Source organism: Cinclus cinclus, chromosome 16, assembly GCF_963662255.1.
Source record: "Cinclus cinclus chromosome 16, bCinCin1.1, whole genome shotgun sequence".
In the NCBI taxonomy this organism is placed as follows: Eukaryota; Metazoa; Chordata; class Aves; order Passeriformes; family Cinclidae; genus Cinclus; species Cinclus cinclus.
The window spans coordinates 2,252,447-2,267,215 of NC_085061.1; the positions used below are offsets into that span (position 1 = coordinate 2,252,447).

At 59.4% G+C, this 14,769-nt stretch overlaps 2 protein-coding genes across 3 annotated transcripts; one reads left to right on the forward strand and one right to left on the reverse strand.

Annotated features, from left to right (window-relative positions):
* Positions 1-193: 193 nt before the first annotated feature.
* MIEF2 (mitochondrial elongation factor 2) lies at positions 194-4,901 on the reverse strand. Its single transcript, XM_062503398.1, has 4 exons — positions 4,751-4,901; positions 4,222-4,396; positions 3,572-3,749; positions 194-2,546 (listed from the first exon to the last, which is right to left on the reverse strand). The coding sequence occupies exons 2-4, from the start codon at positions 4,387-4,389 to the stop codon at positions 1,501-1,503; spliced, it is 1,392 nt and encodes a 463-aa protein (XP_062359382.1). The 5' UTR covers positions 4,390-4,396; positions 4,751-4,901; the 3' UTR covers positions 194-1,500.
* Positions 4,902-5,094: 193 nt separating this feature from the next.
* Positions 5,095-14,728, forward strand: FLII (FLII actin remodeling protein). 2 transcript variants are annotated; one of them, XM_062503928.1, is made up of 30 exons: positions 5,095-5,176; positions 5,859-5,969; positions 7,049-7,120; positions 7,248-7,328; positions 7,630-7,715; positions 7,871-8,032; positions 8,130-8,233; positions 8,333-8,508; positions 8,588-8,745; positions 8,853-8,937; positions 9,230-9,377; positions 9,511-9,644; positions 9,754-9,966; positions 10,047-10,226; positions 10,301-10,383; positions 10,463-10,537; positions 10,760-10,843; positions 10,910-11,081; positions 11,164-11,268; positions 11,472-11,663; positions 11,889-12,077; positions 12,169-12,308; positions 12,420-12,645; positions 12,826-12,980; positions 13,107-13,167; positions 13,251-13,379; positions 13,460-13,566; positions 13,731-13,836; positions 13,919-13,984; positions 14,144-14,728. In XM_062503928.1, exons 1-30 carry the CDS (start codon positions 5,114-5,116, stop codon positions 14,276-14,278), a joined length of 3,798 nt encoding a protein of 1,265 aa, XP_062359912.1. In that variant the 5' UTR covers positions 5,095-5,113; the 3' UTR covers positions 14,279-14,728. The 2 variants fall into 2 exon arrangements, with proteins under 2 accessions (XP_062359912.1, XP_062359913.1); XM_062503929.1 differs by lacking the exon at positions 7,871-8,032.
* The last annotated feature ends 41 nt before the right edge of the window (positions 14,729-14,769 follow it).

A 14,769-nucleotide genomic window follows, 5' to 3' on the forward strand; every position in this document is an offset into this window, starting at 1 on the left:
AGGCACTCTGTAGGTCCAGGGCTTTGGAAGAGGATGAGGAAGACTTTGCAGGATGGAATGTGACCATCATCAAGCTCTCCAGGCAGCAAGGACACACCCTGGGTGGTTCCCAGGAAGGCCACCACAGCTGGGGGATCACCAGCCCTTACCAAGGGAAAGGAGATGAGAGAGAGCTGACACCAGAGAACCAGTGTGCATAGGGAAGGTTTATTCTCATCACTAACACCTGGGAAGTGGTTTGGAAGAACAAAGTAATTGTCAGACTGGGAGGAAAAGCAGGTTTTTTTCCTCCCATAAACAAGATGATAGCTGTAAAGAAAACTAAACCACAACAGCTGCTCACAGTGAAGTCCACAGGATTCTTCCAGCTCCACCTATGTGCAAAGCCAGCTCTTCCCATTAAATATAAGAATAAATTCCTTCTCTCTGGGACTAGAGCCAGACCAAACCCTACTAGCAGCCACTCAAAGAAAAACAAAACAAAACAAAACCAACAAAATACCCAAACAAAATATATCTTCTTAATAAAGAGCATAAACCACTTCAGTTCTTGCATGAACTCTGCTCACAACATCATTACTGCCCTGCTTCCCCATACCATGGGGCTCCAGGGAAAAAGGGCCTCAAGACAGCAGCAATACATGTGTGAAAAGGTGACCAGACAGACTGGGAGGGGACATGACAGACAGACACTGGCAGCCCTCACCCACCGGGGAGGTGAAACAGCCCTGCTGCAGCCTCCAGCTGAAACCAGGAGCTTCCCCAGAGCCAGCAGCTCTTTCTCAGGACATCTTCCAGCAAAGCACTGCGTGGGACAAGGGCCCCTCTTCAGGGCAGCATCAACACTGTCAGAATAAAGGGGTAGGGCTGAGCTCACCCCTTCTGGCAACTGGAAGGGTTTCCAAGGAATAAACCCCCAGCCCCATTTGCTGTGACTGTACCATCTAGCACCCAAACAACCACCCAGATCACCCACAGGGCTTATTTTGGATTGGCAAAATCCTCCAAGTGGGTGAGGCTCCCCCCTGCCCTGGGTGCTGGCACAGAGAGGCCACGTGGGGTGCTGGTGACAGGATCAACCCAGGATGTGGCACCTGAGGGGTCGGCAGGACACAGCAGCAGGAAGGGGCTGCTCCCCTCCAGCTCCAGCTGGTCTCAGAGCATGAGGGGAACCTGACAGCTGGGACAGGCAGAGGACAGACACTGGGAGCCAGAGATCAGACATGCTTCACAGGGCTCCCAGCAGGCAGAACTCACATGTGTGGTGTGGGCTGCCCTCACCCCAGGTTCAACAGAGCCTCTGAGCCAAAGGCTCCTTCTGCCAGCACCCACCTCTGCTCAGGCATATTTTATTCACACAGGAAACTTTTTTTTTTTTCTCATAAAGTGCAAGAACTTTGCCTCTTACTGACTAGTCAACTAGAAGCATCACAGCCCTCACAGCAGGGAGCAGCAGGCAGGGGAGCAACACCCCACATTCAGGAGCTCCCAACACACCAGTCACTTCAGCAGGACCTCTGGCTCAGATATGGCTCTGTAGAGCACAAAGCCCATCTCATCAATTTCCTCTTCCAACAGCCCGGAGAACAGGTTGATTTTGGGGTTAAAATAAGAAGGCAGGACTCCTTTCTCCAGGGAGGCCACCAGCTCCTCCAGCACCTGCTGGAACCTGTCAGCAAGGCTTTCCTCTGCCCAGTCTGAAGCAGTGTCACTGAGGTGCAGGATGACGTGGGTCACGGGGCTGCCACCCAGTTTGTGCAGGCTGGGCTGGCTCCTGCAGACGCCGTTCAGGATGCGGAGGCAGAGCTGCCGAGCCCCAGAGTCACTGGCATCCAGCTCCTTCACCCTCGAGACTTCTGCCCGGTAAAAGCTCTCCAGCCAGAGGTTTTCCACCAGTCCTTCAGGAGGAACAGCCAGAAGAACCTTGTCCTCCATTTCCACCACTGGGAAAAGGGTGATGCTCAGCTCAACCTGATCGTGTTTGACTTCCAGCTTCAGCTCCCGGGAGGCCATGACGGGATGGATGGCACACCCCAGCAGGCCACCGATGGCAGGCCAGTTGATGGAGGCCACCAGCAGCTTGTGGAGGGTGTCGCTGAGCACGCTGGAGGAGAGGTACCGACCCACAATGAACCTGTCCCAGGGGCTGTACCCACGAGGGAAATAGCCCAGATCGATCCTCTTGATCATCCAGTATTGGGGGTTCCTCACCACGGTGTCCTCTCCTGAGATGAGGCTCCAGAGCCCGGTGTCAAGGACCACTGGGAGCATGAGGTGGATGTGGTCAGCTGCCAGGACCTCGAGGCCATCGAGCAGGGCTCCGCTGAGGAAGAGGCGGCCGAAGGGCAGCTCTGGGAACTTGCTCCGCAGGAAGTTCTGCAGTTGGGTGCAGGTGCTCCTGGCCAGCTGTGGGATGAGGGACACTTGGATCTCAGGAACAGCCAGCTGGCTGCTGTGTGAGAGGAGCTTCTCCTGCAGCGTGAGGCAGTGCAGGGGGCTGGACTTGACCTGAGGAGCCCCCAGAGGGGCAGAGCAGACCCTGGAGTCTGTGAGAAGAGAAAGGAGAAGTCACACCTCTGAGCACATCACCTGAAACCCTCAGCAGCAAGAGGAAGGCAGAGTTGGGTGCCGCCCAGCTCTCAGCCCACTCCCCAGCTCTCAGCCCACTCCTCTGGAGGTAACACTGTCCTCACCAAAGGCCCTTGTTGGGCCCACTGACGTTAACAGCATTTCTTAGTCATGCAGAGACCAAGCCAACCCCAAAACCCAACTGTTCCCAGCCTCACTCCTCAGCCAGAGATGGGAATCAGGCAAAGGACTTGCTGCCAGAGTCAGAGAATCACAGAATCTGCCGAATTGGAAAGGATTCATGAAAGTCATCCAGTCCAACTCCTGGCCCTGCACAGATACCCCAACAATCCCACCCTGTCCCTGAAAGCGTTGTCTAAATGCTCCTGGAGCTCTAACAGCCTTGGGGCTGTGACCATTCCCTGGAGAGCCTGGTCAGTGCCCCACCACCCTCTGGGGGAAGAACCTTTTTCCTAATATCCAGCCTAAACCTCCCCTGACACCACTTCAGCCATTCCCTCGCATCCTGTCACTGGTCATGAGAGAGATCGGTGCTTGACCCTCCACCTTCTCACACTAGGATCCCACAAACAATCCTGTTCTGGGTCCAGTATCTCAGGACATGCCCTGGACCGAGCTGGGCCAGTTTCCCACTTGGAAAAATGCCATGTCTGTGGGCAGCCAGACAAGGCAGCCTTTGTCTGCAGCAGCTCCCGAGTGCACCTTCCTACAAGCACAACTGACCCAGAAAAGGAGTGCAGCCACCACTGCTCCAGAGGAAACAAACCCCGACAGCCCCCACCCCGCAGCACTGGCCGGGGTCCCCCGGCTGTCGTCAGAGCTCCTGTTTCCACAGGCATTGCCTAAAAAGGGGCTGTGGCTCAGGAACCTCCCAGGAGGGCAGGCTCAGAGGGGTCGGCTTTCCAGACACCGAGCTAAAAATAACAGGAAGCTCCCAGCTCAGCCGGGAGCACACCAAGGTGATCTTCCTGGGGAGCCTCACCTGGCACCAGAGGCCGAGCTGGAGAGAGCAGAGGCTCGCTGAGGTCTTCCCTTCTCTGCTTCTTGGGGGGTTTTGGTGTTGTCTTGATCAATGCCAAATCCTGCCAGCTCTCCTCCAGGGACTTCTGCTCAGCTTTGGGATCGCCCTCATCCCGAGGGCTGGTGGCTCGGTCAATCAGCTGAAGGGAGGGAAAACCCAAGAAGCAAGTTGTTGTCTTTGTTTTCCATGCATTATGGGTGACAACAGCCCCTCTGGAGCACACACATGGGGAGGGACAGTCCCATTCAAGGCTTCTACTCAAAAAAAAACCCCAGCCAGTTTGGGGGGCCACAAATGCACACATCATCTTCCTACAGGTTTCACACGGCAGATACCCAAAAAAAACTTAAGTCCCAGGTGCCTTTTGGGATGGGATACCGTATCCCAAATGGTCCAGGCAAAGGGAACGTGGAGACATGGCCCCACAAGGTGGGAGCAGGCAGCTCCACGCCCATGGCACTGCTGCAAACACCGGTGGCATTTGTGCCATATGCAAGAAACCAGCTCAGGAGCAGCCATCGAGGTTTGGGGCACATCTTTCCCCACCACATTGGAGCCAACCCAGTTCTCCTGGGCATCTTCCCGTGCTCTGATCCCCACCCCAGCCTTACCCTCTTGACGGCCAGCGTGGCGATGGCCAGCACGGCCGCGCCGCTGACGCCCAGCACCAGCCTGGCGTTGGCCAAGAGCACATCGAACACGCTGCCCAGCCCGTCGATGACACTGCCCAGGCCGCCGTTCTCCTGCCGCCTGCCCCGCCGCTGCCAAAAAGCCGCCATGGTCGCCCTGCGGAGAACAGGAGTGTCACCCCGGGCTGGGGGGGGGGGGGGAAATCTGTCTCCCCGGGACAGGCACAGCCGCAGAGCGGGAGGGTTCGGGGAACAAAGGGTTCCGCTGGTCCGTTTTCCTCCGGGACAAAGGCTCCCGCCGCCGACGGGACACCAGGGTGCGGCGAAGGAGCAAGGGTCAACCGGGGAAGGGACACAGCAGGGAAGGGACACCCCAGGGAGGGAAGAGGCATTGTAGGGAAGGAAGGGACACCCCAGCGAACGGGCACGCCCGGGAAGGGACACCCCAGGGAAGGAAGGGGCATTCCGGAGAAGGAATGGACACGCCATGGAAGGGTCACCCGCTCCTCACCCGGCCCTACCGCAAAGCCTCGCGGGGCACTGGCGGCGCTGGGGCGGTACCGCGGGAAGGGATTCCCTCCCGTCCCCACTGACCGAGGGGAGGCGGTACCGGAACCAGAACCCGGTACGGGACCGGGACCGGGACCGGGACCGGCACCGAGATCGGGACCGGCCCGGGGCCGGCGCGGCCCCAGCCAGGCCCCAGCCAATGGGGGGGCGGCGCGGCCCCGCCCACCCGCGCGCGGAAGTAGAGCCCGGCCCCGCCCAATCCCGGTGTGCGTCACGGCCGGGGCGGGTCCGGGGGCGGGGAAAGCGGGAGGGGCGGGGCCTGTCGGGGCGCGGTGCCACCGCTGGGTCCCTCCGCCCTTCCGCCATGGCGGCCACCGGCGTCCTGCCCTTCGTCCGCGGCGTCGATCTCAGCGGCAACGACTTCAAGGTGCGGGGGAGCGGGAGCGGGGGAGAGCCCGGTCCACAGGGCCCCGATGGGCCCGGGTCCCGCGGGGTTGTCAGGCCTGGCTCGGCCTCCGGGGCGGGGGAATCCCGGTGCCGGCCCCGCCCGGGGTGGGTGACCTGGGGCAGTCCCGGTCCCGTCCCTGTGGGCACTGCGGGGTTGGGCGAACCCTGACCACCATCAAGCCGCTATGGTTGAGCAACCCCGCCCCAGAGAGAGAGGTGTTCCCCATGAGCCTCCAGCTTCCACTCCCACAGACTGGGCGATCCCAGCTCCCACTCCCACAGGACTGGGTGATCCCAGCTCCCACTCCCACAGGACTGGGCGATCCCAGCTCCCAGTCCTATGGGACTGGGTCTCCATGGCTCCCAGGTCCAATCCCATAGGAATAATCAATCCCTGTCTGCCAGCTCCCAGTCCCCTAGGGCTGGGATAACCCAGCCCTCTAGTTCCTAGTTTTATGGGACTGGGATAATTTTATTGGGTAATCCAAATCCCCACAGCTCCCAGTCCCTTAGGACTGGGTCACCATGACCCTACAGCTCCCAGTCCCATAGGTCTGCTCGGTGCCAAACCTGCCATGACCACAGAGCATCAATTAGACTGAAGTCCCCAGATCCTCATCCCATGGGACAGGTGGTTTCCTCACCCTCCTCCTCCTCTCCAGGGCGGATACTTCCCAGAGCATGTGAAGGCGATGACGAGCCTGCGCTGGCTGAAGCTGAACCGCACAGGGCTCTGTTACCTGCCCGAGGAGCTCGCTGCCCTCCAGAAGCTGGTGAGCCCCGTGTTTGGGATGGAATGGGGCTCCCCTGTCCCACTGAGGCTGTTGGATCCGAGGGGAGCCTGTTCCATGCCAGCCTTGTGGCTCAGCAGCAGATGTTCCAGTGTCTAATAATAGTACTGAGCTACAACGTGTCGTTGAAATGAAATGCAGGAGCTGTCAGGAGTGGGTTGGGATGGACTTGTACTCAGTTTCACCTTGTTTCCCTAGAAAACCAGATTAAAAACCATGCTTAGATCTTCTGCCCTGTAGCAGAAGGGAAGGGTGATGGTCACAATGGAGAGAATCAAGGGGTTTTGGGGCTTTTTTTTACCTCCTCGTTTGCTAAAGTATATAAAGAGCAGGAACTGGCAGCTGCCTGGCTTTGTTTTTTGGGCAGCTCTACCAGGCCATGGGTGGAGTCATGGCTCAGCTTGGCTTTGGTGATGTCCAAATCACATCAGGGACCTCATCCTGACAGTGTCAGACAAACTTGGGGCTTTAAATGCTGCCAGAAATCCCCATCCCTGCTCCAGGTGCAGGGAATCCCTCTCTGCCGCTCGGAGCTGCACTTCTGCCAGCCCTGCCTGGTGCTCAGGGGCCACAGCAAGACTGAAATCCTGGCATCCCACCCACAGCATGTCAATTCCTTATGTTCCTGAGCAGGCAACAGCTGGGCCTGGTGATGCTCAGAGGAAAACATTTCCCCAGGAAAATTCCTCCTACCCCAGCAGTACCCACATCTGCCCGTTTCCAGTGAGAGGCATTTCCAAGGACTGGGATCTGTTTGCACAGGGACTGTGTGGGCCAGCCCAGTGGCATCCCAGAGCACCCCAAACCCTACAGCAGGGCTGAGGTGTCCAGCCAGAGCTACCCCAAGGAATGAGGGGTGTGGAGGCAGTGCAGGCACACTGGGCCAGCCAACCAGTTTGGGACTGGGAGTGTCCCAGCAGCCCTGTGTGTGACAGGGATTCACAAGTCCCCAGCTCTCCTGGGATGGAGGTGCTTCCACATCAGTGAGCCTCCAACCCTTGCCCTGCACAGCCCCAGCTTCTCTCTCTGCTCAGTGGGGCTTCTTTGGGGCTTCCCTGCAGGAACACCTCTCTGTGAGTCACAACAGCCTCACCACGCTCCATGGAGAACTCTCTGGCCTGCCCTGCCTCCGGGTGAGTGTCCCCCTCCTGCCTCAGGGGTCCCCAGGCACCTCTGGGATCTGAGGGCACATGAGGATTGTACCTGGGCACCCTGGGGTCTCAGCAGGCAGCTGCATTCCTGCCTCTCTCCCCTTTGCAGGCAATTGTGGCTCGTGCAAACAGCCTGAAGAACTCAGGAGTCCCTGATGACATCTTCCAGCTGGATGACCTCTCAGTGTTGGTGGGTGCAGACACTCCTCAGCTGATGCAAGAGCTAGCTCAGACTCCTGGATCCCATTCCTCCACCTTGGTGGCTCTTTGGGAGCACCAGTCCCAAGCCCTTGGCTGAGCTCCAGGGAAGCTGGCTGTCAGCAGGATGACCCTCTGGCAATGCCTCCTTTAAAGCCTGATGCCATGGATGGGTTCCCTGGCTTCCCTGTGTGCTGGTCCAGCTCCTGCTGTGGCTCTGGAGATGCCCCCCAGTCCTCAGGTTTGGGTGTGGGGCAGAGGGTGACAGCTGCTTTGTGCTCCCATTTTCCCAGGACCTGAGCTACAACCAGCTCACAGAGTGTCCCAGGGAGCTGGAGAATGCCAAGAACATGCTGGTCCTTAACCTTGGCCACAACAGGTTGGTCCAGACTAGAGTGACTACTTCCCCCTCCTGGCCATGACCGTCTCTATTTTGCACACTTTGCTCTGGGTCCTGCTCCCTGCCCTTCCTTGAGGGACAGCCAGAGCTGGTGCAGGTCCTAGGCAGTCCTGAATTTCCCCATATCCCTGCAGCATCGACACCATCCCCAACCAGCTCTTCATCAACCTGACCGACCTGCTTTACCTGGACCTGAGTGACAACAAGCTGGAGAGTCTCCCACCACAGATGAGGCGCCTGGTGCACCTGCAGACCCTCATCCTCAACAACAACCCCCTCCTGCACGCACAGCTCCGGTACAGCCCTGCTCCCCAGGCTGGCTGCTGGTCTGGCACTGATTTTCCTGCTCCATCCTGACGCTCTCTCTGCCCTGTGCCTCTCCCTGGTCTGCAGGCAGCTCCCAGCAATGACGGCCCTGCAGACCCTGCACCTCCGCAACACCCAGCGCACGCAGAGCAACCTGCCCACCAGCCTCGAGAGCCTGGTGAACCTGGCAGGTAGGGCCGGACCATCCAGCCCCACAGAGCCCTCCAGGGGCTCTCCCAGCCCTAGTGTCGGTCTGGCTGGTAGTGTCACACTGTTGTCTCTTTCCCCAGATGTGGACCTGTCCTGCAATGACCTCAGCCGGGTCCCCGAGTGTCTCTACACCCTGGGCAGCCTGCGGCGCCTCAACCTCAGCAGCAACCAGATCACAGAGCTGTCCCTCTGCATCGACCAGTGGACCCAGCTGGAGACCCTCAACCTGTCCCGCAACCAGCTCACCTCCTTACCTGTATGTCCCTGCCCTTACATGCCATCCCTGCTCATGTTTCCATGGTTCTCACTCACCCCACCATCTCCCCCTTCCCCAGTCGGCCATCTGTAAGCTGACCAAGCTGAAGAAGATATATCTGAACTCCAACAAGCTGGACTTTGATGGGATCCCCACAGGCATTGGCAAGCTCACCAACCTTGAGGAGTTCATGGCAGCCAACAACAACCTGGAGCTCATCCCCGAGAGCCTGTGCAGGTAAGGAATGCACAACTGGATCTGCCGTGTCCCCAAGAGGGAACACAGAGGTGGTGTGGTCACAGGTTACCCTGGGTTGGCCTGTCATCAGCATCACTGTCCCACAGGTGCTCCAAGCTGAGGAAGTTGGTGCTTAACAAGAACCGCCTGGTGACACTGCCAGAGGCCATCCACTTCCTAACAGATGTGGAGGTGGGCACCCAGAACCTCTCTGCCTTGGGCTGGCTCCACCAGAGCCCCAGCATCTCCCTGGGATCCCAGGGCTGGAGGGTGGGCTGGATGAGGTGAGGGCAGAGGAGCTCAGGGCCGATACCTGCAATCTGCCACATGGTTCAGCCCAGGCAGGCTGTGGATTCTGGGCTCCTTCCGTATCTCCTCATCTCACTGAAGCCTGGAGCGCCCTGGAGGTCTCCATCCCATGTCACACTCTCAAATGTGCCTGTGAGCATGTACTTCACCGAGGTCTCTGTGCCCTGCTTGGCAGATCCTGGACGTGCGTGAGAACCCCAACCTGGTGATGCCCCCAAAGCCAGCGGATCGATCCTCGGAGTGGTACAACATCGACTTCTCCCTGCAGAACCAGCTCCGCCTGGCCGGAGCCTCCCCCGCCACCGTCGCCGCCGCTGCCGCGGGTACGTGTGTAGGGATGAGGGCACACATTTCCTGCCTTGGCACAGCCCTGGGAGAGGCTGGGAAACGAGTCCTGCTCTGCAAGGTGCCCCACAGGTGGCGTGGCTGGCTCTCACCCCGTCCCCGTGTCCCCAGGGAGCAGCACCAAGGACCCGCTGGCCCGCAAGATGCGGCTCCGGCGACGCAAGGACTCTGCCCAGGATGACCAGGCCAAGCAGGTGCTGAAGGGAATGTCAGACGTGGCCCAGGAGAAGAATAAGAAGATAGAGGTAGGATCTGGGGTAGGGGAGTGGCCCTGAGGGAATCACAATGCCCCTGGCCTACTTTGGGTGCCAGCAGGTTTCCGGTGTCCCTAATTTGAGCTGGTCTGTCTCACAGGAGAGTGGGGAGGCAAAGGCACCAGACCTGAAGACACGGCGCTGGGACCAGGGCCTGGAGAAGCCACAGCTGGACTACTCGGAGTTCTTCAGCGAGGACGTGGGACAGCTGCCCGGCCTCTGTGTCTGGCAGATCGAGAACTTCGTGCCCACGCTGGTGGACGAGGCTTTTCACGGCAAGTTCTACGAAGCCGACTGCTACATCGTACTCAAGGTACCTGGGGAGGACCAAGGGTCCCCACATGCCCTGCCCGGAGCTGTAGCCATCCCATCTCACACCCTTGTCCTTCCCAGACCTTCCTGGATGAAAATGGCTCCCTGAATTGGGAGATCTACTACTGGATTGGGCAGGAGGCCACGCTGGACAAAAAGGCCTGTTCTGCCATCCATGCCGTCAACCTCCGCAACTACCTGGGAGCTGAGTGCCGCAGCATCCGGGAGGAGATGGGGGATGAAAGTGAAGAGTTCCTTCAGGTGAGGCCAACCCCCAGCTCCCCTGTAATCCCCAACCCCTCCTGTCCCACCCTCACCCCCCTCCCTGCCCCCAGGTCTTCGACAATGACATCTCCTACATCGAGGGTGGTACGGCCAGCGGTTTCTTCACCGTTGAGGACACGCAGTATGTCACCAGGTACAGCTGGGGACAGGGGCTGGGGGGATGTGTGGGGCAGGCAGTACCCCATGTCCCACCATGGCTGTCCCTTCCCCAGGCTCTACCGTGTCTATGGGAAGAAGAATGTCAAGCTGGAGCCGGTGGCACTGAAAGGGACATCGCTGGACCCCCGGTGAGTGGCCAGGGGACAGAGGGTCCTTGCAGAAGATTCAGCAGGGTCCACCTGAGACATGATAGCTTCAGTTCTGTGGTGCAAATGGGCTATACCAGCACCTTTCTACCAGAATATGGGTTCAAACCCCCCTTGGTGCCCTGCAGGGACCCCCAGGATGGGGAGGATGCTTAGCACACCCTATTCTCTCCTGACTCCTCTCACCTCACCTCTCTCCACCAGGTTTGTTTTCCTCTTGGACCATGGCCTTGACCTCCTGGTGTGGCGTGGGAGTCGGGCCACGCTGAGCAGCACCACCAAGGCCAGGTAGGGCTGGTGGGGATGCCGGGGGTGTGGGAAGCCCAGCTGCCGTCTCACGTGCTCCTGCTGCAGGCTGTTTGCTGAGAAGATCAACAAGAATGAGCGGAAGGGCAAGGCTGAGATCACACTGCTCACCCAGGGCCAGGAGACCCCTGAATTCTGGGACGTGCTAGGGGGGCAACCTGAGGAGATCCGACCCTGTGTCCCTGATGACTTCCAGCCCCACAAGCCCAAGCTGTACAAGGTGGGGAGCTGCATCCATAGGAGCACCAGCCCTGCTCATGTCCTGCAGCCCCCACTCACCTCTGTCTCCATCCCCTCTGCAGGTTGGCCTTGGTCTGGGCTACCTGGAGCTTCCCCAGATCAACTACAAGCTCTCTGTGGAGCACAAGAAGAGGCTGAAGGCTGATCTGATGCCAGAGATGCGCCTGGTAGGATAGGGTGGAGAGGTTCTCCCAGTCTGACCAGTGAGACTGGTTTCATGCCCCTTCTGCCTCCAGCTGTGCCCTGGGAGAGGGAGGTTCAGCCAGCAGTGCCTGGCTGGGGGATGTTCTGCTCTGTCAGGAGCAGGGAGGATGTTTTCCAGCTGGGAAGACCTGCAGGTACCTGACCCCCTCTTCACTGGTGCCCTCAGCTGCAGAGCCTGCTGGACACCAAGAGCGTGTACATCCTGGACTGCTGGTCTGATGTCTTCATCTGGATTGGGAGGAAGTCGTCGCGACTGGTGCGGGCGGCGGCGCTGAAGCTGAGCCAGGAGCTGTGCACGATGCTGCACCGGCCCAAGCACGCCATGGTCACCAGGAACCTGGAGGGGACCGAGTGCCAGGTAGGGCGTGGTCCCCCCAGATGGGTGCAGGGTGCCTGGGAGGGGGCTGTGGCCGAGGGTCTGTTACCTCCTCCCCGGTTTACACCTTGAACATCAGGAGGTGTTCAAGGAATGACTGGAGGTAGCACCCGGTGCTCTGGTCTGGTTGATGAGGTTGGGATCGGTCACAGCTTCAACCTGATGATCTCAAAGGTCTTTTCCAGCCTTAACTATTCTGTGATGTAGGTGTTCAAGTCCAAGTTCAAGAACTGGGATGATGTCCTGCGCGTGGATTACACCCGGAATGCCGAGACAGTGCTGCAGGATGGCGGCCTGGCTGGAAAGGTCCGCAAGGACGCTGAGAAGAAGGACCAGATGAAGGCTGACCTCACTGCGCTCTTCCTGCCCCGCCAGCCCCCCATGCCCCTCAGCGAGGTAGGGCTGGGGACCCCCATGAATCCCCCATGGCGTGAGGCCGGGAGCTAAAGGAGGAGCTGGGGGGCTGACGGAGCACATGGGGCCACAGGCAGAGCAGCTGATGGAGGAGTGGAATGAGGACCTGGATGGCATGGAGGGCTTCGTGCTGGAGGGCAAGAAATTCACTCGCCTGCCTGAGGAGGAGTTCGGCCACTTCCACACCCATGATTGCTATGTCTTCCTGTGCAGGTGACACCTGGCTTGTCCCCTCTCAGGAGCTGCTGGACCACTTTGTCCCCAGCCTCCCTACCCAGTCCTCCCGATCGTCCCATCCCTATCACTCCCTGTTTCTGCCCTCAGGTACTGGGTGCCAGTGGAGTATGAGGAGGACGAGGAGAAAAAGAAGAAGGGTGAAGGCAAAGGGGAAGAGGAGGGTGAGGAGGAAGAGGAGGAGAAGCAGCCTGAGGAAGACTCCCAGTGCATCGTCTACTTCTGGCAGGGCCGGGAGGCCTCCAACATGGGCTGGCTCACCTTCACCTTCAGCCTCCAGAAGAAATTTGAGAGTCACTTCCGTGGCAAGCTGGAGGTGACACAGTATGGGGGTGACACGGGTGCCCCAGTTATGCCTCTCTTCTTCCCCATCCCCCATCTGCCCCTCAGGCTGAGGCCGGGGACAGCAGCAGGGATGGAAGCTGGCAGGGGGGGGGGGGGTTCAGCTGTGTTTGGGAAGTCCCCTATGTCCCTTCTGACACCCAGCCCTGTCCAGGTGGTGCGCATGACCCAGCAGCAGGAGAACCCCAAGTTCCTGTCACACTTCAAGAGGAGGTTTGTGATCCACCGGGGCAAGCGGAAGGACCGGGTCAGCACTCCCCAGCCCAGCCTGTACCACATCCGCACCAATGGTGGGGCCCTCTGCACCAGGTCAGTGCCCCAGGGCTGCTCTGTGCCAGGCAGCACCCATGGGTGCCAGATCCAGGTGGGATTCCTGCTGGTGGGCATAGCTGCCGGGTCTCCCACTGATTTGTGGCTTGGGGGCTCTATCTCCAGGTGCATTCAGATCAACACGGATGCTGCTCTGCTCAACTCTGAGTTCTGCTTCATCCTCAAGGTACTGCTGGTGGCTGAGCATCCTCAGGGCTACTGGGGTGCCCTCCTGCCCCCCTGGGCAGCCCTGACTCCACTGTCCCCCAGGTGCCCTTTGAGAGCACAGACAACCAGGGCATCGTCTACACCTGGGTGGGCCGGGCGGCTGACCCTGACGAGGCCAAACTGGCTGAGGACATCATGAACCAGATGTTTGATGATTCCTACAGCAAACAGGTGAGCAGGGTTTTAGTGCTATCTTACCTGGGTGACAGTGACCATCCAGGCCAGACTCAGCCTTGTTCCTGCCCTTTCAGGTCATCAACGAGGGAGAAGAACCTGAAAACTTCTTCTGGGTGGGTATTGGGGGCCAGAAGCCCTACGATGAAGATGCCGACTACATGAAGCACTCACGGCTCTTCAGGTGGGCACTGGCTCCAATCTGTGCTGCTTCCCTTCCTCCCACGGAGCCCATCCCCCTTGGGAACCAACCAGCCAAAAGAGCTGCTCCGTCACATCTCTTCCCTCTACATGAGCCAAGTCCTAAGAAGCTCATACCTGATGCTGTCCCTCTCCATCTCCCTGCAGATGCTCCAATGAGAAAGGTTATTTCTCTGTGTCAGAAAAGTGCTCAGATTTCTGCCAGGATGACCTGGCTGATGATGACATCATGCTGCTAGACAATGGGCGGGAGGTGAGCTGAGGACATGAGGCTGTCCTGAGCCCAGATCTTCCAGTGCCTCTGGTCTGAGCCCAGCTGCTGATCCTTTCTGCAGGTCTACATGTGGGTGGGCACCCAGACCAGCCAGGTGGAGATCAAGCTGAGCCTCAAGGCATGCCAGGTAAGACCTCACTCTATGCTGGGATTGTGTGGGGGAAGATTTGGGCACTTCTTTCTCCCCTCAAGGCCCTGATCTGAGTGGTGCAGAGCTCTGGGCTGGGGAATACCAACCCTGGGGGTGGGCGAGGGCCAGGACCCCCACAGCAATGCTCTGCTCCAGGTGTACATCCAGCACATGCGCTCCAAGGACCCCACACACCCCCGCAAGCTCCGGCTGGTGCGGAAAGGCAACGAGCCCTGGCCCTTCACCCGCTGCTTCCACGCCTGGAGCGTGTTCCGCAAGCCGCCCACCTAAGGGCTGGGGGCACCCCAGGCACTGCCCCCTGGCACTGCCAGACCCCGGCACCCCACGCTGCTGCCAACGCCAGGCTCAGCCTGGAGCCGCTTTCCCCCGAGCTGGGGCCTGTGGGATCACTGGGGCTGTCCCTCTGTCCCCCCTCCTCTCAGCACGGGGCCCAGCTCAGCCCCTTCCCTTCCTGGGGGGGCATACAGGGTGGTGTGGGCCCCTGTCACACCCTGCTTGGGGATGCTGCTGCCTCAAACCAGTGCCCAGCTCCCCCTGTGACTGGGGGACAGGAGTGATTCCCAGTTTGGGTGGGAGGATGCTTCGCTAAGGCGAGCTGGGGGGAGTGAGGGGCTCTTAACCTTGAGCCTTACAGTGGTTCCTGCTGTCCTGGGGGATGAACCCCCAGCAGGGATCTGCCCATCTGGATCATATCAATAAAGGCTGTACTTCTCACCTCGACGCTGGCCCAGGCTCTGGCTCATTCCCAAATGGGGTCACCC